General features: G+C 25.4%; 3 protein-coding genes across 3 annotated transcripts; all 3 read right to left on the bottom strand.

Moving 5' to 3' along the window:
- Nucleotides 1-806: 806 nt before the first annotated feature.
- Nucleotides 807-8,903, bottom strand: Bma-mnp-1 (Uncharacterized protein; the record flags this gene model as incomplete). Its single annotated transcript, XM_043077486.1, has 14 exons — nucleotides 807-1,133; nucleotides 1,556-1,714; nucleotides 2,001-2,116; nucleotides 2,191-2,279; nucleotides 2,589-2,674; nucleotides 2,906-3,061; nucleotides 5,404-5,640; nucleotides 5,790-6,018; nucleotides 6,143-6,268; nucleotides 6,456-6,633; nucleotides 6,735-6,834; nucleotides 7,154-7,289; nucleotides 8,279-8,397; nucleotides 8,583-8,903. 14 exons carry the CDS (start codon nucleotides 8,901-8,903, stop codon nucleotides 807-809), a joined length of 2,379 nt encoding a protein of 792 aa, XP_042933420.1.
- Nucleotides 8,904-11,480: 2,577 nt separating this feature from the next.
- On the bottom strand, nucleotides 11,481-12,843 carry Bm10051 (Uncharacterized protein; the record flags this gene model as incomplete). The annotated part of the gene is made up of 4 exons (XM_001897191.2): nucleotides 11,481-11,714; nucleotides 12,082-12,167; nucleotides 12,270-12,477; nucleotides 12,763-12,843. The coding sequence occupies 4 exons, from the start codon at nucleotides 12,841-12,843 to the stop codon at nucleotides 11,481-11,483; spliced, it is 609 nt and encodes a 202-aa protein (XP_001897226.2).
- A 1,594-nt stretch (nucleotides 12,844-14,437) lies between these two features.
- On the bottom strand, nucleotides 14,438-19,783 carry Bma-lgc-38 (Uncharacterized protein; the record flags this gene model as incomplete). Its single annotated transcript, XM_043077485.1, has 12 exons — nucleotides 14,438-14,521; nucleotides 14,732-14,860; nucleotides 15,058-15,233; nucleotides 15,495-15,546; nucleotides 15,788-15,849; nucleotides 16,144-16,296; nucleotides 16,613-16,754; nucleotides 17,997-18,035; nucleotides 18,366-18,405; nucleotides 18,621-18,844; nucleotides 19,231-19,298; nucleotides 19,714-19,783. 12 exons carry the CDS (start codon nucleotides 19,781-19,783, stop codon nucleotides 14,438-14,440), a joined length of 1,239 nt encoding a protein of 412 aa, XP_042933419.1.
- Between the last annotated feature and the right edge of the window lie 2,898 nt (nucleotides 19,784-22,681).

Genomic DNA, 22,681 nt, shown 5'->3' with positions numbered 1-22,681 from the left:
AACTATCAAAAAACTTCGACTTGATATTAATTGGCGAACTTATTAATATAAATTTCCATGCAAGGTAGATCTTTTGGATCAAGATTAGAGATCAGAAAATATTTGAAAAATGATTAATAAGACTATCATCGTGACCAGGTAAACATTAAAAAAAAAAGAAAGCTGTTAAACGATAACAAAAATAAGTAACCAAATATGTATCTCCATGCTAATTCAATTGAGATCGGAGATCGTTGTGCATATAAAAAAAAACATTCACAAGAAACGACGTGGACAAATGTTTTCTTTGTTACGTAGATAAATTCTCGTATTAGTTGATAAATGATTTGCTTACGTACGGTGAACCAAAATTGAAATATCATTATTCTATGAGATTTCTAAATTTCCATGAAATTTCACCTGGCTTTTCTTTTTAAAGCAAGGAAATGGCAGTGATTCGATTGTGTCAGATACAGAATTATTTTTCCCAAAAATGAAAACAATGCGAGGAAACAGTACAATTAGTAGTTACCGGCTAAAGTCAAACAAGCAGATTTAGAATAAATTGGTGACTGCTGCTTCACTGTTGTCACATATATACAGATGTGATGTATAAAAGTTAACACTGAATAGTTTTCTATGCTACCTTTAATATACCTGATACCTATACTAAAAAAGAATTTCTGAATTTGTATTGAATTGCAGTATAGAAGCAGCAAGTATTGTACAAAATGGATTTAAATTTCAGATTTGAGTGCGTTGAAAATTTTTTGAAGAGAAAAAAAAAAAAAGAAAATCAAAATTATTTGAGTGATAAAATATTGCAATTATGTAAAATGTTGAATTTGTTTGAGTAAGCTAAGCTCCTCACATACATCATTCCAATGCCAACTACACCTTATTGCTCCAGATTTTTCTAAATTCTTATTCATACAGCATGCACAAGATCCGTGTACAAATTTTGTTTCCGATAAAATTTGCATAAATTGCATCCAAATTTGAGCTTTTTGAGGCATATTTTCAGGTATTGTAAAATGATTACCCAAAAATGCCCAACAAAAATCATCCGAAATACGTTTCATCGTTTCTGGTTTTAAAAATGCTGAACATGATGTTAGTTCAGCACATTGTGCAAAACGTAGGTAAATCTCGGGCTGAAAATGTGAAATTTTCTAAATTTAGATTTTTTTCTTTTTTCAGAAAAAAAAAAAAAAACTCTAATTTTAAAATTTCTGCAAATAATTTATTCAGTTAATTGAATGTATCAATACTGATCATTTCCCAACGATAAATGTATCAAAAGATCAAATAAAAGAAGGAGGAAAAGAATTTTTTTTTTTTTTTAAACACAATTACTACTAAAATGTTTTTCCCCTAAATTTAGGAAAATTATTTTACATATAGAAAGAAAGTTCTACCCCTAAATATTGGGTAAATTATTTTACATATAGAAAGAAAGTCCTAATTTTTCAATCATCTTTATCATCTTAATTTTTGAAATATTTACAATCTATCGCCTTTTAATTTTACTATAATTTTAGATATAAGTTAAACAAGTTAGTAAACTTTAACTTACTTCATAAACAATTATGGCATGCGTACGTCTATCTGGGTCAAGTACCATCAGTCCATTATGTTTCAACGAAATCATTTCTGTTTGATTGCTTAAAATAATCACTGTTCGATCGGGTACATCAATAATTGCTATATCCAATGGTATAATAGCTAGTGATGTCTGAAATTGTTAAAGATTCTGATGCTTCACAAAAAATTGAGTATTTCACTTCGAGAAAACACTCAATAACTTCATTTTCTCATTATATTTAACAAAATTATGGATTTTGAATAAATTTAATGTCTAAAATTACTTACTTTAGAGCTCTCAAAATTATAATTTTTAGCAACAACAATAATATATATATTTTTTTGATGTCCTTCTTGACATCATTACTGCCTTTCCAATAAAATTTGTTAAATCAGTGATAATATCAAAAAACTCTTCTGTGATAAACAAAACATACGTTTGTCACTTGTTTCATAATTGTTACACTTTGTGTCAATTTCAATCCGTTTGCAGTAGGAGAAACATAAATAAGCGGTAAACCAGGTTGTGTGAAATATTGCTCGAAAAATTCACCTGAATTTCAGTTTCAAATTAATAAATCAATAAACAGGTATAAGAATAAAATAGTAATAGAAAGGAAAAGGAACCAGCAAGGACATTATTAGCAGCTTCTTGGATTACTTGTCGCCATTCTAGCATTCCAGCATTAGCATAAGAGTAACGTTGCATGAGTAACCTATAATTAATCAAAAGTAATCAGAAATTTTAGAAATAATTCGAAACTTTCTTGGTGATATTTGGTTAACAACCGTGAAAAACATTTCGAGAATAGATATTTCAAAAATATTAATTCTAGTGGATAAAAGAAATTGTAGAAAATTATATAAATTACTTTTATTTAATGATATGTATTACTTAAAGCTAACCTCTATTTAATGATATGTACTATTTACTTTTTGACAAATTTAACAATACATCTTTTCTAATTTTTCACTTTTGTTCTTTCTCTCTATTCTGTAATGATGCAACTTTAATGATCACTTACTTAACCATTTGCGCCACTGTTCCTTGTCCAAATCCAAGTTCAAGCATCATAAAGAATGTTGCTGGCTTATCAAAGCATCGTGAAATCTTCAAAAGTTCATCCTTTCATCATGTCAAATATTTTTAAGCAAAATTGTTGATAAAAAAAGATGTGAAAATTAAAAGAAAAAAAAAATAGGAAATAAATTATCAAAAACTATCTGAAGAAAATGAAAAGTATATTTATAGGTTAGTAAATAATTACTAATTAGCAGGTAATGAACCTATCAAATAAAGGTGAACTAGATTAGAAACAAATAATAAATAAATTATGCATACATCCTCAGATGAACGAAATTCAGAAACGATAACTGTAGAGGTTGTACTATCTTTCATAATACCTTCACGACGTTTTTCACTAATTAATTCATCAATTTCGGTTGAATTATCCAACGATTTTGTGATCAACCATTCCAAATAGGTACTTAATCCTTCCTGAAATATAATTTTAGAATGCTTGGCTTTAATTTAATCTGTTTTAAAAATTCCGCATCATCATTTGTGACATGAAATTGTAAGTGAGGGAAATATGTAAAATATTGAATAAAAAGTTAAATGACAGAAATGAAAATGAGTTCTTGCTTTTTTTAAATCCAAAAACTTAAATTAAAATTTTATGAGAAAGGGAAAATTTTCGTGAAAAATTTTAATTTTTCAATATTAAAATTTAAACTTGAACTTCATTACTTATTTACTAATCCATTTATTTACTAATCGTTTCTATCTTTATGCAAATGGAAAAAAAAGTAAAATAATCCATTTCTTCCCCGTTAACTTATTTTAGTAAACTGCGACTGTTGCTGTAACCCCTGCTGCGCATCTGGTTTCTGGGAGAGGAATTGAAGAACTGAAAGGGAAAGATCGGGATGAAAGGTCAAATGTAAAGAAGAATCGAGATGGAAGGTCAAATGCAGGTGCTAGCACAGTTGCGAAGTGATTAGGAATAGTTATGGGTAATATGATATTTCAGGTATTAGCATTTTTTCCTCAAACTTTCTGGAAATTTTTTCCTTCCCATAAATGAAACTATTCTGAGCTATAAGACTTTTTAACAGAAACTAATTTTGAGAATGAATTAATTAATGTTATTTCCAAATTTTACTTATATTTTTTTTTTCAAATATAAAATTTTTTCCAGAATAAATTATTCAAAATAACATATGCTTAATATATAAGAAATTTTTAAATCGACAATAATAAGTAAATAAATTTAATATTTTCAATTTTAGCAATTTTATTTTATTCAAAATTTAAAATAAAAGTTTTAATAAATATTGCACAACAAAATACAACAAAGCATAACTTAGAATTTTTTTTTAGCTAAAATTTTGTTAATTTCATAATTCAGGCTTAAAATTATTTACGAAATCAAATTAGCACTTATTTTTTAAATTATTCGAGAAGATAAAATGTTATATAGCAATAATTTTTAAACATTGTGAAATTTAAAGGGATTTTAATTAAATATTTAATGGAGAAATTTTCTAGAGCAGTTTCATAATGGGTTATATGTTTAGATTGTAATAATTCCAATTTTAATTTTTCAAATTTAGCAGTATCTAAAGAGACACATGAAAGAAGATTGTATTAAAGTTTTAAATCATAAGTAATGTGCATGCTAATCTATCAACACAGTACATTTTGTAGAGAAATTTCATAAATTTTCATTTTGCTTATTAAATTCATTTCAATATGTTCAATACTGATTTAATCAAATATTTTATTGAGAAACTAATAGTCACTAAGAAAAGAAAAGTTCAATAAATGAATTTCCATCATTCTACCATCTCTTCATTAACCTTTTGATACAATGTTCAATCAAGTAAATATCATTTTCCTGTATTGTAGTAATTTATCACTTAAAACAGCTGTTTCCATCAGTTCGGCATCTTCTAAAAGTAAATCTTGAAACAAATGACTCCTCTACTTTCATTAAATCTCTCTATTTTTATGAATGCCTTGATGATGTATTCAAACAAAGGTCATTCTATTCCTTATTTCAACAAAGGTCACCCTATTATCAACACCTTTTTTAATGATTGATAGACGTACCTGCTTTAATCTATCATTCATTAGTGATCAGCTGATATAAGCTAATATAATCAATTATAACATTATGCCTCAAAAAAAAAAGTCACTCAAATTTATTGATAAAATTACCAAAACAGATATAAATAAATAGCTAAGTTATGTTTATAACTCAAAAAAAGAACTTCATTTAATAAAATAGAGTCAAATATTTTCGCATAATAAATCTTTGGAAGGATAGAAAAAAAGAAATGAATTAATTGTTAGATAATTTCGAATGAATCATTTCATTTCAGATTAAAAATTAGCCTAAAATCTTAAAATTTTAATCTTAAAAATTTAGCTTTTTGGTAAAAATAAAGAAATAATTTTTAAATGAATAAAGAAGCAAATATTATATTAACATAGATGATTTTAAGTAATAATAAATAGAATTTATAATAAATAATAGATAAATTAATAACCTGTAATCAATAATAAATTGTATGTACTGATAAATGGCGCAAATGCCAAAATTTTTCACCAAGGAATGGTCAAAATGCCAATTATCATCAAATCATCCTATTATTCGTTTATTGAGATAAGAATTTCGAATTTCCTACTCAATTCGAATTTTAACTTTTCCATTCAAAAAATGTTACATCACAAAATTTCAGATCTTATTTCAAATTAAAAATTTTTGTTTTTAATATTTTATATTGGAATTCTTAGCTAAGAAAATAAAAATTAAGTGAAAAGAATAAATTAACCTGCAAGCATATTTCTTTCCAATTTTTAACCGTGACAATATTGCCAATCCATTGTTGGGCAATTTCATGGGCAAGAATAGTATGAGCTAAGCGATATTTTGGATAAGCTACAAATCGTTCATCCAATATGATTAAACCCAAATTTTCAAGTCCATAAACGGGTAAAAATGATGCCATCAAATTGAGCTTATTTAATGGATATCGAAAATTGCTAATATTTGCCATTACTTTTAGCGCCTAAAATAAAGAAAAAAAAAGTATTATTTTTTATTAAGTAATTTATTCTATTAATCCAAAAATATTAAAGTATAAATTAATGTTTAATTCAAAATTTTAATAATTTTATATTTGCTATCAAAAAAAAAAGAGAGAAAAAACTTGCATACATGTCTTGTTTCAGTGCTAATCCAATCAGGTTTGACAACATTATCTTCTTCAGAATAGATTACTTCAATTTCAGGTAAATATTCTTGTGAATTTTCTGCCTCTCGCATTGAACTCATTCGATCAAATATTGTAAATGCATATAAGTAAGTACTCATTGCTGGTGTCGATTCAAAGCATGATTCCATCCGATTATTCATTTTAGAAATTGAAAATGCTTTTGTATTTGATCTAAAAAAAAAATAAATTAATATTTTTAGATTTGTCTGAAATTTTTTTTTTTTCTAAACAGATATATTTTACAGATAAGTGAAAATTTTGCTGAAAATTTAGCATTTTTATTCCAAAGAAATACCGTGCTTCAGTTCTCATTGGATGACTGATACACATTTTCATCGTTGCTTTCATAATCGGTAAATCGAAACACGGAAAAACTGAACGAGCATTCCGAAGTTGGAAAAATGTAGTAACTGTCCATGGCCTTAAAATAAAGCAAATTCCAAAGCACCAAAAAAAAAAAAAAAAAAAAAATTTCATAAATTTGCTAATTAAATAACATTTCGAGCATTCGAATTCCAAACATTTTCTACTTCTACAAAATTTTTCAACATTTTTTAAAACTTTCAACTTTAACAACAATTAATTAATAAAAAGAGAAATAAATTTACCGTTTAGGTTCCCATTTTTGTGGCCTTTTGACAATGAGACCAGTAGAAGCCTGTGAACTAGAAAAATTTTTAATTTGAAGAACGACAATATGTCCAACACCAATAGGTTCAGCAAGTTCCACTGATAATACTTCATCTTTTTGATGATAAACTATTGATGTGAGACATAAAAGCTCTCCTAAAATTTTTAAAATTCTATAAATTAAACATCCAGAATTTAATTTTTGTTCAAAAGAGAAATCCTTGTTAAAGTAGAATTATTTTTAATTCTTAATTCACCTGTACGACAATTATATGCTGTTATTTGTGATAAAGCGATATCAGAGATAGATCGGCCAACATGAAGTGATATTGATGAAGTTGTTTCAATAGCTTTAATCTAAAATATTTTGTTTAAATTTTAATCTCTTCTTCCTTCATTTAAAATAAATTCTCAACGGAAGTTACTTGAACAAATTATATTATATAATAGAGATCATTAAGTTTTATTGTTGAATATAAATTTACATTAAATATGCCTAACTAATTATCCATTCATTATTCAAAAATTCTTTCTTTCCACTTTACACTGTTAAGTGAATCATCTTTGAAACTAAAATAAAAATTTTACTACGAATATTTCAGTTGTTAAATTTTCTAATTGTTTTAATTTTAAATTTATTTACTTCAATAATTGAAATTGAAGGATAGAAACTTACATAAATAGTAACATTTCCTGCAAAAGATGTCCGTGCATCTCGATTGATGGTTATATTAAGTTCATAATGTTTCGGATGCCATCCCATGAAATGTCCCAATTGTGACACAAAATCTTCTGATGGTATATTCCCGTCACTGTAAAGAAAAAAAAAAAAACTTTTATTTTGACCAAATTTTTTTGAACAATTTATTATTATTATTATTATTATTATTATTATTATTACTATTATTATTATTATCATTATTACTACTAAACATAGAATGAAATAAGTTATAATCAGTTGTTATATTTTTCGTAAAAATTTCAATAATTGTTGAAAAGTTAGCAAACAAATAATATTTGAAAAAAAAGTAACGATAAAATGACAGAATAATGTTGAAAGTAACAAATAATGTTTGAAAGTTTTTCATCAATTTAATTTAAATTTAATTTAATATCATGCTTTCTAAAAACTTCTATCGTATCAGCAAAAAAAAAAATGATTATACTCTAATCATTTTCTTTTCTTTTAATGCTAAGCAAAATTTTAATTCATTTGAACAAACATTTAGAATTCATAAATGAAAGATCAATCGGTCTAAGCAAATTTCAAGGCAATGTAATATGTAATTGACTAATCATTTGCTCATTGATAGAATAAGTATTAATTATCTCATATGACTGTCTAATAATTCTCGCAAATTTCATTTAATAATATTTCTCGAAGTGTCATCCATTTGATTAATTAATTTTGAGACAGAAGCGCACACATTGCTCATTTTCACATTTTCATTTAGATGTGTGACTTATTTCAACAGAAAATATGAATTGTTCTCTTACTGCAGAAAATTGATTGCTAAGTAATTCATATGATATTGTAAGTAAATGACTACTTTACCTTCCTCAAAAGTAAATTAATACTTTTTCTCCAAAAAAAAAAGAAAAGCTTATCTTATCTCTTTTTTAGCACTATCAATTTTTTTTTTTAAAAAAAAGGGAAAAAATCAAAATTTATGGATACTGATACCAATTAAAAATGCTTAATCAAAAACATTACAGCAATGATTATAGGCGCAAAAGTTCAATAATGATAATCAGTAATAATAAAGAAAAAATTTTTTTGAAATTTGAGAGATTTGCATACTTTTGAAAATTTTTACGCTGAATTTGAAGACATTTCTTGCTTTCGATCAATGTAACACATTGTGATATATCAAAATTTTGTCTGCTAGTAGTAGTTGGCATAGATGTAAAATCAGAATTCTGCAAGAAAACAAATTGATTTATAAAAAAGAGAACACTAGAAGAATGGTAATTAGGAATAAAGGATAATTTCATTAAATTGAAAAAATGAAAATTACAAAATTTTTTGCGAACACAAAATGCTTACAAAATGCTTTTTCATAAAAAAAAAAAAAAAAATTATCAAGGTAAACATCAAAATTTACCGTTTGTAATGATTGTTTATCATATCCAATTTGTTGTAAAGATGAAATATTGGAATACTTATCACTTCTACTTTCATTTCCAACTGATACTTTTGAAGGTACATTTTTGTTGTGACGACCAAAGACCATAAATATACCAAATAAAATGAGTAATAAAGCAGTAATTAGTAATACATTTATGATGTGTCGCTTTTTATCAATTAACCATTTCTGATGTTTATGAAGAGAGTTAGTGATAGTAGTTGGTGAAACATTGATATTTGTACCATTGAGGATACCATTGGTACCATTGGTAGAAAAAGTATCTGGTGCTGATGCCATTGATATTCAAATGAGAACCAGAAAGAGAGATGTAATGGTTAATTGACAATCCTTAAGTAGTCTCTGTAACTTGAATATAATCCGAATTGAGGAATATAAAATGGGTTGGACTTTTGGGGTTGATATGAAATAAGTTGGAGAATTCGAGGGAGGAGCTGTAATTTAATGAAAATCATTGAGGAATGATACGTTATCTTCTTCTATCATCAATTATCACACTATTTTTCCGTCACTTCATTTCTTGTCATATGAAATATTTACACTACGTAAGATAATTTCTACACAATGCTAAATCATTTTATTATCTTTAGTATCAGATATCAATGAGCTATTTGAACTATAGTTTGCAACAAACAAGAATTTTATCTTTTAATTTTAAATTAAAAAATTTTACACAATGTAAGAAAATAAAGAATTGAAAAATTTTTATCACATTTGTTTTAATTTAATAATTTTTTGAATGAAAAGAAATGAAATTATAAACAATCAAAAATATGAAAAATTTTTTTCTTTTTAATATCAATGATAATATCATTTACAATAATAATTTAACAATTTTATTATATCTGAATTTGATGTTATAGTGAAAATAAATGTTAATTAGTGCTATCAAATATTCATTGCATTGTTGATATAATTGGTAGGTACTAAAGCTAATTTCTTCAATAATCTCTCTTAGATAGCACATTTTAATATTCAAAATATTCTTGAAGGAATCAATTTTTGAAAGTTATGCAATTTTCATATTTTTTTGTTTTGTTTTTAATTTTTTTTCACTTTTTCCTTCTTTAATTAAAAATTTTTCATAATTTCAACTTTGAAAATAATAAAATATTACTTGTTTTGCATATTATTTGACACATCTGGCTTTTCACTCTGCACCAATGAGAAGTAAATAATCGAAATTTGGCATAAACTAAAGTCAAAACTTTAATAATCATCTGCCATTTGTAATCCTCACACATTCATACAAGGGAGGTAAGAAGAGAGAGAGGGAAAGAGAAGTGGGAGAGAGAAGATGGATTGGATTGGTACCAATAAACTATAAACAATATAAATTGATCAAATCGAATGAATAATTGTGTGAATTTAATTTGATTATTATTTGTAAACAATTGTCACCTTTAAGTAATAATAAATTTTGAATTTAAAATTAGATTTTTTTTTAAATTTTGATTTAATGAAAGATATTTCTTATTACAGGCTGAGCAACAACTGTTTTAACAAGTGGCATTTTGTGAGATGATTGACTGATGTAATGCAATATCACTAATGAATTAGTCTCTTCTTGCATTTTCACAATTTTACATATTTCTAAAGGCATATAAAAATGAATCAAAAAATTTTAGAATTAATCTGTAATTTATTTTCATGTAGTGTATATTCATTATGTTTTATTAGTAATAACAAGAATTTCTATTTTTTTCTTCCCATTGCTATATTAATTAAAATTTAATTTTTTAATTAACAGTTCCAATTATTAAGAGGAAAAAAAATTAAAAGAGATATATTTTGAATGGTGGTATATTGAGAGAGAGAGAGAGAGAGAGAGAGAGATGTAAAGATGCAACAAAATTTAGTGTAATATGTCAGCTGATGGAATTTACTTCTAATCTCTGAATTTCTGCTGACCTGACCAGACCAGATTAACTGTACCTCACTATTTCATCCATATTCTTCCCTCAATGAGTACATCTGATAAGATAGACATAGACATGATGTCTCTTGCATCACTAATTAGTTGATCACATGAGTTAAATAAGTTGCATTTGAAGTTTTGTAAAATTGAAATTCAAATACAGCCAACTTTGATAGTTTATTTGACATCAATGATAACAGAGATATCATTGATTTAATCCAATAAAAGAAATATCGATGAAGAGAAGTTGCAAAAAAAAATGTGTGACATATACGAAAGGATTTTGCTCCTTCAAATCTCATTATTAGCGGCTTCTATTCCTTTGATGTTACACTGCGACATGATGACATATACATCCCTTATCTGTTCACGTGATTGCAAGCTAGATTAACAACTGTTTCATAAAAGTAGTAAACTGCCCTTTCTCAAACTTTATAGATTCAACCATAAAAAGTAATTGCCCGATTCTAGTTTTTATTTGTTGATAATCATTTGTCAAGTGATGCGATTATTTCACGTTCTACTACTACTCTCACCATGTGTCGATGCTAATGCTAGAAGATCAATTGCAACAACCAATAAAAGTCATATATTTAAAAATCTTTTCCAAGCGTCTGTCTTTTCCATTGTAATTTGTCATATTTTAAAAATAACAAATTTGACACTTCGTCATTTTGAAAGAAATCTAAATTGTTGATTTGTAGTTGAACGAAATGTTATGCATATTGATCAAATAAAACTTTTATTATTATAAACAAAACATTTTTAGCTGTCGACTACAGGATACAAAAAGAAATTACTGATATTCACTGGCTCTTTTTTAACATAAAGAAATGATAATTACAAATATGAATTATAAAATTCTTATATTTAATATCATTAAATACAACAATTATACAATTACATTACACTTTTGAACAAGAGCAAAATATCTGAAGCTAAAATACCTCATAATTAAATGCACACCAATTACAACGAAGAAATAATTTATCGACACCTTGCAATATTAAACTAGGAGTTTCTGAACATCCTCGATCAGCATGAGAAGTGAAAATATTTGTAAAATGAGTTGTTAATTCAAGAGGAGATGGTAATGGTTGCGTCAAACGCAACTGCAGTTTACAATGCTCACATATCAGTGAATATTCATCCGGAAAACTCAGACTGGCAAACTGAAATAAAAAAGAAAACACTTAATATGAAATCTTTTAAAATGGAGTTAAGTTTCAATAAAGCTGAAAATAATAAATCTATAAAATGGAGAAAAATTATGACCGATGACTCTTAATGTCATTTCTGATAATATGACCTCCAGATTCTAGTAATACTATGACAGGAGAATTCTACAAATCAAATGCAAGCTTACTTCAACTCAAATGGAATTTATAAAGACTGATTATAAATAGAGAGAACAAACAAGAGAAAAGAATAATTAAAAGGAAACTCCAAGCACTGCCTGTCAAAACTTCTTTAGATTGCCAGCCCATATGATTTAGACCATAAAACTAAAGCAAAGACTAATCTCTATTGGAATCATACCTGACATCTTGGACACAAGACAGCATTGTACCCACTTGCCAAATCTTCCAGTCGTTCTTGTTCATAAGCAATCATGCTTTCTATTTCTGAAAATTGCTGCTGAAATGTATAAAATTCTGACAATCCGATACAATCATATTCATGAAATAGACTTATAACAATACTCAGTGATAAGATGAGAAAAAAACCTTGTTGAGTCGTTTCGTCTCGAAATCGTTCAAATTCTTGAATAGCTTCATTCAGTTCATTCTCCGTGATATGCTCTGATAATCTTAAAGCATCAACTTCATCCTGTATTATGCTTTCAATGAACAAATCAGTCTGCCAACATTCAAACCCACCACGTGCACGATTAAAAATTTTCTCTCGTTCATCTCGGAGTCGTCGAATAAACTTCTGAAAGTTTTAAATGCATGCAAAATTGCAAAAAAGAAAAAAAAAACAACAAATCCAACATCATCACGACAGTAATTATGTGTTATTATTTATCCAAAATGAATAATTTCCTCAGGATATTACTTGTTTCCTAATCTACTGCTAAGCTTTTTTTCCCCTAATGCAATTGTTTTCATCAAAATTTCAAACATTTAAACATATCAGTTCTATAATCTTCTCAAGTCAATAAAAAGTGGTCAAATGTAATTTATTAATTACACAAATACATAAATACTATTTGCAAACCTTTCGCAATTCACTTTTCCAATCTACACTTTTCTTTTTGTAAAGATGTTGATGAGGTGAAACACACTGTTGCTGCGACATTTTTTCAAAATCTAAAATTTAAGTTCAAATTCAAATTAAGCATGAACTGTTGCAACATATATAAAACCTTTAAGCACCAATCAAAAAATTCATTCAAAACAAACAAATAGCAAAAATAACACCGAGAAACGAAAAATACTATTGGGTCATTTCTGCGTTGGTGATAAGATTTAGTGGTACGGCCAGTTGAACTTTTGACCGTTGACCATTGGACAGGGCGGATGAGCTGTAGAAGTAGTAGATGTGTCATAGATTAGTTGGTCTTTTATAAATGGAGGAGTAGGATTTGATAATATTATTATCATCTTATCAATTAATAAAAAACAGAAATCAGTTAGAATGTTTAAACCCGTAAATCAGCCAATAAATTTGTAAGATTTAAAAAATTTCTCTAAAACAATTAGTTCAGTGAAAAAAAAAAAAAAGAAGGAATTCAAAAAAGATGTTTCTTTAGAAATGTTCAGCTTACTTCCCTAAAATTTCTTGGAGAGAATATAAAAATTTTAAAGTTTTAGCGGAAATAAAAAATTTTTCATAATGTTCAACCGTATACACAACGAATAAGCATTGGAAATAATTTTCAAATATTGACAATTTCCTCGAAGGATACTTTCTAATAAATGTAAAACTATGATAGTTTGGTAAATGTTGCAATTTTATAAAAAATCTCATATATAATGTCTAGGAAAATGATGAAACTTCGTGAAATCTTCGTAGAGAAATTAATGAAGCTAATTTCAGCTTTCTACCCAATTTTCTTTATATTATATCACTTTAAAAATTAAGTCAATTAAAATTAAGCTATCAATGGCATGATAATAAATGTAATGTATGATGAAGTAACTAAAATCAGTAATTTTTGAAAATAATTCGAAATGTTCAAAAAATATCCTTTGCACAAATATTTAATAATAGAACTATTACGCAAATAATTTAATTACTTATTCTTAAATATTAAAAAAATTAACACATAAGATATAATTTTACTAGACAAAATTGATATGATTGATTTTTGAAAAATTTTACTTAAATTCAATTCCATTTTACTCCATTTATAATTTTTATTAAATTACTTGATGATAATTCTACGAAAAAGGCTTCAATTGGAAGCGCTGTTGAACTTCTGCAAATGCTTCTAAAGTAATTTGAAAAATTTTACAAATTAACCGAACGACTTCGGTTACTCTTACTATCAATCAAACATTTATTTCGCGATAATTGCAAAAATATTACATATTTTGTTAGATACCAATTACTTATTTCTTAACGTTTTTGTTTGTTGTGCAGGATGAGTACGCTAGGCGGTAATGGCAACGCAGAGAAAGAGAGAGAGAAAGGGAAAGAAAGTGATAACACTGTTGTGACTCTCAGATTAAAGTAAAGTAATGTACAATAGGTAGGTAAGGTAATCTGTGAGCTTTGAAGAATATAAGTTGGATGTCATTGACAACGCTTTTGTATCGTTCTGCATTTGTTCTGTGACCTTTATTTAACTTTATTTGACTCTTATTTGACAAAAAATTAATGAAGAATTAATTTTTTATTTATCGGACAATTTTGATAAATTACATTATAGTTGATATCAAAAACAATGTCAAAAATATAGATAAACTGTCCAATAAACAATGTGAAAAGCAACGAAAAATGTCGGAAATAGAATTCTCGATATGAGATCAACCTGAAATTGAAATTATAACTCTGTTCCAAAGTGAGAACTCATTGAAAAATGATAATTTTTAAAATTACTTTTAGAATCCTTTGTGACTAATGCAATCAGCATATCACTCATATTTGACCTTAAATTGACCTTTGCTTTTCTTACATTTATTTTGCTATCACCATGCTTACTTTAATTTTTTGGCTCAAATTATTCAATCAAATGACGAACCTGTGATGGTCGTATCCTCAGACAACTACATAAACATTTATTAGCTGACATTCTGATCATAGCTGACCTCAAGCGAAATTGATTCTTTGATCTTCTTATCAATAATGGTACTTCGAAATCATTTTCAGACTACAACAAAATGTGATAGTCGCAGAAATTCCGAAAAGATTTTTTTTCTTCTTTTCATAAAGTATTAAATTACAAATGGGTTATGGAATAATTTTGGAAATATTCAAAAAATTTGTTGTAAAAAAAAACGAATGCTTTTTCCTTGAGTTATTTATTTGAAATGTGACATTTGCGCTCTTGAAATTAAAATTGGTAACCTCATTATTGAAAGTGTAATTTCTAAGTTCCATTGCTCGAATTCTTTGTATGATTGGTGAATTTTCGGTTAATTCATAAAAGCAAGTTGTTGCGGTTGCTCTATTGTCCACCAGAGAGTTTCGATATCGTTCCATTAGATAACCTATCGTTGCATACTCTAGTAATGATGCAAAAACTGCAAGAAAACAATTTACTTTCAGTATTATTGTCAGCAAAATAAGCATTCGAAAGGATAAACTTATTGATTGATTGATTTCTGGCAGTTAGAAAATTCTAGTAATTAACAAAAGGATAAAATAGATGAAAAATTTGAACATGAACATAACTTACTGCTATCAAAAAATTAAATCAATTAAAAATAAAACATCGAAATCGGAAAATGAAGACTGTTCAGTTTTTAAAATATTCCTAAAATCTAGTTATTGTGCAAACTTACCAATGAAATAACAAGTTCCAAGAAAAATATCAAGACTTTTGACGTATGATACCTGAAATGAACTATTGATCTTCTTTGCTGAGCTATTGATCAGCTTGTTTTCTTGTTTCCGGTAAACCGGATATATTGCAAATATCATAATTCGTGTCAGATAACTTTATGACGAACGGTCATATAATCTAATTATATTTTTCTAATATCAGAAAAAAATTTTTGATTTTGAATTTGTGCAATTATTTAAAGAAGAATGATAATTTTAGCTTCAAATAATTTCTTGAATGATTATATGACACCTTTGGTAATGAGGCATTTGTTGAGGTCATCAATGTTGTCATTGTTAGTACTGTGGTGACACCTGTAAATTTTTTTTTTTTTTAATGAGATGACAAAGATTTGTTTGAGAAACTGCTTCGAAATGATTTATGGTAATTAAGTATTACTTGATAAATTGAGTGATTTCTGATCTATTAAAAAGTTATTAGAAAAATCGATAGATTATCTTTGAATAAGTTCATTCTATAATTTATTTATATGCGCTAAATGTTAAATTTGTTTTACATCTTACATATTTATGAATTTTTCGTAAACTTTTTTTTTTTTTCAAGAAATGTAGCAACAAAATTTAAACATACAATTAAAATTTTATTACCTATAGCAACTCGGGCTTGAGTAGCATCACGATTTAGCCAGAATGATATCCAAGAAATGACAACAATTAATGAAGAGGGAAAATATATTTGTATCAGATAGAAGCCAATATTTCGTTTAAATGTAAAATAAGTAGAAAGTCGTGAATAGTTTCCTTAATACAAAAATACCTAATAAACAGAAATCAAAAAGATGCTCTACCCTATTTCATTTTCATTATCATTTAATAAATTCTTCAAATAATTAATCTTACTCAATTGAATTACAATTTTTTCACTTTTTTTTTTTTTTGTGTAAATTACAATTTTATTTTTCAAACTTATTACTTATAGCTTGTAAGCTATGGTGGCTAGTTACTAAGGAGAGTAATTTTTGAACTTCACATATGGATAATCGACTAATTAGTAAAAAAAAAAAAAAAAAAAAATCATTGGAATAAATGTTTTAAATGAATTAAAGCAAATGAACACCTGTACTAAGCGAAATGACCCGTTCGACATGTCTGTGGTCACCAATTGTAAAATGAGCTAAATGTACATTCTCATCGATTGTCACCGAATTCTCACCCAAATGCCAATGATATATGATGTCGCGGGTGCTGTATGCATAACTCTGTAAATCATAAGTATGAAAAAATAAACAGAAACCGAAAATGAATAAACAAAGCATACCAATACTGCCAGTACTAAGGAATTGTCATTTGGTAGTAACAGTGTTCGAGTTGAATTAAAAATTCGAAAAACTTTCTATTTTGAATGTTAGATTTGTTTAAGCAATGTAAAATTGTAGTAAAATGCAAGTTGACGAATTTTATTATCACAAATTAGCGAAGAGAGCTATTATTTAAGTATAATGAAGTGAAAGCATAGTTAAGTAAGACTAATGTAATCTTTCTTAAATGGATGACATTGATATTATCTCTAAACAAATAGTAAATTTGAAAAAATGAATAGAAACTGAAATAAATAAGAAAGGATTAAACTAAAAATAAATAGAAAAATTGAAAAGGATAAAAGTGATTCTAACCGATGATAGCAAACGGATAATATTTCATGCAATTAGACGAAAAGTCTCGATGATAAGGGACAGTTAACTTTTAAATCACGATGATATGGATTAGACTTTTTAATAGGGTCTAAGTTCTTGGTGAACCAAAGTATTCTATCTTCCATTTCTAACGATATTTGAAAAATTTATTAAAACATTTTACATTTATTTAAAAAAATTTATTAAAAATATAAACATAAAAAATATAAAATTAAAAAATATTAAAAATATAAAAATATAAAAAATAAAAAAATTTATTAAAACGTTTTACATTTAAATTACTTAAAAAAAATGACTAACATTCAACTAATTAAGAAAGGCCTCGCATGAATAAAAATATTGGTTATTTGATTTATCAATTTTTACTTACTTTTCAAGAAAAAAATATTATTCTAAACATTTTTTACACTAATTTTTTTGTTTTTTAAGTTTGTTGAATTTTTGCGGTGTGCAAATATTTATTGTTAGAAACAAACTCCAAACTCCGAAAAGTATTGGAAATTTTTTTCAAAAAATGAAAAAGATTTATTTAATTTTTTAATTTTTGATTTTTAAAATTGAACTAAAAATAAAAGAAAGATATAAAAATGAAATTGAAATCAAAATTTGTAACAAATTTTAAAATTTAAATTTACTATCACATTACTATTATTTTTCGTTTTTATAAACTAAAGCAAAAAAAAAAAAAAGAAAGAAAAATTGAAAAATAGTTAGAACTTTGCGATTATGAAATGTACGCGTAGAAGAATATATGTTGAAAAGCTGATGAATTGATTGTTAGCAAAGATTGATGATCGAGAATTGTACCTCAAGTTCGAGAGCACAAATTTGAACATCCAATGGAAACTGAAATACGAAAGAGAAAAAAGAAACTTATGATGCATTAATTTTTAACTAATTTTTAATTGTAAGATATATTATTAGTCAGTTTTAATTAAATTATTGGGAGAAAGAGGGGAAAAAAGGAAAAAAAAGAAAAGAAAATGAAATTATGAAAATTTAGTTTTATTTGTTTTGTAAAATATAATTTTTAAAATACAAACGTAAATAAAAATATAGAAAAGAAAAAATTAAACAAATTTCTCAAATACTTCTCTCACTCTTTTATTATTTAACATTTTTCATTTTATTTTATTTTTATTTATTTTTTTTTTTAAGTTAAAAATTTAAACATACACTGTGTAAATTCATTGGACAATTAGCTGTTACTGTAAGCCTGCAATGAAATTTTTTTTTTTTTTTTTTTTGTTAAAATTTTCATAATTGTTTAATTTTCATTTAATATATTACTGTTATTTTATGCAATTATTTTAATTTTTAATTTTTCATTTTACTTCTTATCCTTTTTTTCTTAACTTTTATCACTATTATCAATGTAATGATAAGTTTGAGAAAATATTAGGAAGAAAAAAAGAAAGTAATAAGTATTACCTAATACTACGGAATACATTTCCGTGATTATCGATACGTAAAAAAGAGTTATGTGTTGTGGCTTCATGAAAAAATGATTTCTTTTCATTGGGAAAAAAAGTATCCGGAACCCAAATACTTTTTATTAAATCAATTCCGATTGTTAATTCCTGCTCATTAGCACTTTTAAATGCTAAACGATTATCACGCCAAAACTGACGTAAATATAATGCAACAGTGTAATCCTGTAAATTCCTATATAATTAAATTTTGCCGACTGCTTATAACTTTATTTTTTTATAAAAAAAAATTAAAATTATTCAAGAAATTATTATTACATAATTTATTTTTATCAAAATTTTAGTGATGTAATAAGTATCTTTAAAAATTTATAGCAAATTTTATCAGCCATTAATGTAAGTGTAATAAATAAAAAAAGTCAATCACTCTTCTCTTTCACTATGAAATAATTAAATGTTTGCTATGGAAATGTGATATATGCAATTAAAATATTATCTCGAAAAGGAAAAAAGAAAAGTAAATAAATAAATTATAAAAGGAAAATAAATTGATGAAAAGAATCGGAGAAGTTAAAATAATTATAAAATAAAAATTAACAATGAAATAGTACCATAGAAACTTCTGAGATAGCACTTATCGTAGTAACATGAATAGTAACATTTACTTCGATTGGTTCTCCTCAAAATAATCATTTTTATAAGTTTGTTTGATAGAAGTAATAATAATTAAATGATTACTTTTCAAAAAATAATTAAATTTGTTGAAAATTTCATTGAATGCTATAAAATGAGTAAAATGCATCTGTGAATTGATTTGTTAGCATTTTTACTTTTAAAATCTTTTAATGTAGTCGATGATTAATTCGAATGGTTAATATTTGCTTCTTTTATATTTATTAGTTTGTTTAATTAAACTAACAGAAGTGTAATCCGTATGATAAATAATGAAGTGTTAAACTTTGCTGAAATAAAAAACTATTTGAAAAATTTCAACTTTTTTTTTTTTTTTCAAATTTAAAAGTCAAATTAAAAAGTGATATATTAGAATTACTCATATATTTACTTATCTGATGATATAATATGATAAAACTAACGACCATAATTTGGTCTAATTCTGCGATCATGACTTGCGATCAGTTGATCAAGCAGACGACTAACATTCATTTCCAGATGGCGTTGTGACTGTTGATTCTGCTTATTTGAAGCAATTGGTTCTCTTGAATTAAAATAGAAATAAAAAACTGTTTGATGATGAGAAGAGGACGCTTACGTAAGTAAGTAACGTGAATTTTATCTGTCACGTAAGTGATATTTGCAAATAGCTTTGTTCCTTCCAATAAATTTGAAAGATTGGATTTTCTGAGAATGAATTTTTGAGAAATTTGCAGATATCATTATCTGATTAAATTATCAAAAAAGTCTCTTATACAAAATTTTAGGATTTTTTTTTTTTTTTTTTCTAAGTTATAAATATTTGAAATGCATCAAAAGCTAACGAAAATATGGGCAAAATTCTGAAAATTTATAGAGTATATGAAAAAAAAAAAAAAAAGAAAACTTACTGATTCTGTATTTTATTATATTCTAATTTGGCTATCGATGGCTAAAAATTCGATAATTATTAGCTTTACTCATAGCTAAGCAAATGTGATTATTAGCATTATTTCAATTTTTATATCTCAATATTATTGTTGCTTACAACAAAATCAAATTTCAATTATAATTAGTGCTTGAAAAAGTAAATTTATTTATTTGTTTGTTAAATAAAAACTCAAATATTACAAAATTAACAATCATAAATTTTTAAATATATTTCTTTCAAAAGTTTAATTAGCTTAGAATTTGGAATTATATTTAATTAAAATTTGAGCATTTGCAAAAAAAAAAAAAAAAAAAGTCTTAGTAATATTAGCGTATGAATTATCACAACATTATAATAACATTATTAACAAACAAAAATACTAAGAAAAAACTTACAGTAAACAATTTGTTTGATACTGTGATAACATTCAGAGATAATATAGCAATTATTAATGATTTATGAAAAAATTGTTGATAAATTGAAGTAATCATATCAGTTTTAATCCATTAATGAAAAATAATTCATTAAAATTATAAGAATGCAATTTAATTGATCGATATAATTGCTATGAAAATTCATATTTTATCTGAAATTTGTTTTCTGTTTATTTGTTTACTTTTTTTGACCAAAGACTTGAAGAAAAAATATATATAATAATTTTAAGCAAAGCGCCCTATTGTGCAAATTTCTACGAAAAATTTCAAAATGAAATTAATAATTTATTCTATCATTAATAAAATCACATTAATAACAAATTTATTTGTTATCAATAACGTGACTACACGTACGCTTCACAATAATCATAGTTTAAAAACAAAACTGATAATTGTATTATCATTTGGTACTAATTATATCATTTGTAATTCTTCTCATTTTTTCTCTGAGAGTTTACTAAAAATTAACAGTCAAATTGAAATGTAAAGAAGAAAACAGAAAAAAAGGAAAAATGAAAGAATAAGAAAAAATTTTTGAAATATTTTGAAAAAGAAAAAAAAAAAGAAGGAAAATAATAAATGGCAATTTATGAAGAGTTGGTTTGAAGAAAAAAAGAAGTTGAGAGAAGCAAAGTTTGTAGGAAAAGCTGAATAAGTTTCTAGGCTTGATTGAAGTCTATTAGCAACTTAGCTAATGTAAGTCTTTATGGCTCATTGATAAGTATTATTGTCATTCTGTTTTTGGCCCTTCATCATTTTCTCAAATATTTTTTTTAGGCTAAAATTCCTCAGAGATTTTTTCATGCAAACAATTTAGAAAATAAAAAAAGTTGGTGAAAAAAAAAAAAAAAATTGAGAAAAAAAGCAATAATATATCAAAAAATAAACATTGAAAACACTTATTTGTCTGGAAAATTTTTTTATTTTTTCTATTTCTTGTATTTTTATTATTTATAATTCTTTTTTTTTCAAAAAATTTACAAATTTTATGATAGAAACTTTGATTTCACATCAAAATATTAATTATTTATTAGCATTTAAAATTGCTAATTTAAAATAAAAATATTGATTTTTGAGAGCAATTATAATATAGGGGCAATTAGTTATATTGAAATTTTTTTGCACGCCTTGTCTTGCATGCATTCACGTGCATTTACACGCCTTGTCTTGCATGCATTAACGTGCATTTACACGCCTTGTCTTGCATGCATTCATTCGGTTGAATTTATAATTTATACTTCAATCTAATTTTGCATGTTTTATGATAATTTTGAAATTATTTCGATCAAATATTTAGTATATGTGAAATAGATTAAGCATAGATTATTGTGATTTTTTATGATAATTTCTAATGTTGAATGAATGATAATTAGATGGGAATGAGAAGTAGAAATTAGAATAAAGTAGAATTAAAGTTAAAGTAAAACAGAAAAGAATAGAATAAAAAAATTAAGTAAACGAATATCAAACAAAAATTTTTAATTTCTTTTCAAAAAAAGATTTCCAGCAAAATATATCACATAAATATGATTATACGAGAAAAAGATGAGAAAATTATCAGTATGCTTACTTTTCCGTTTTCATATTATTTTCTTTTTCCAAAAAAAAAAAAAAAATAAATAAATAAATAAAATGAGTCTTCAATTTTATACAAATTATATTTTTATTTCTTTTATTTTTTAATAATATTTTTATATTTTAATAAGCATTAACATTAACGATTGTGCCAGAATATACTATTAATAAAAATAACGTAAAAAAGTATGTTTGTGAAAGTAAAGTTATAGTGAATTTTTTTTCCAGCAAAATAATTCGAATAATTTGGTGAAAAGTTAAAATAATTTAAAAAAAAAAAATTTTTTTTTAAAATTTGAATGCTTGATACTTTTATGGCACTCGCAAAATGATGTTTGATATTAAACTTTTGATTGATAACTGATAATCACTTCTGATTGTGAAAAGTGTAAGTATGATAAAATATTTCAATAACTATAAAATTTTATTTGCTATCCTTCCTTTCTAGAAATGATAACCTATTAAAAAAAA

The sequence above is a fragment of the Brugia malayi genome, assembly GCF_000002995.4.
Source record: "Brugia malayi strain FR3 genome assembly, contig: Bm_v4_Chr1_scaffold_001, whole genome shotgun sequence".
Lineage (NCBI taxonomy): Eukaryota > Metazoa > Nematoda > Chromadorea > Rhabditida > Onchocercidae > Brugia > Brugia malayi.
This window is presented reverse-complemented; position numbering and strand designations above follow the sequence as displayed.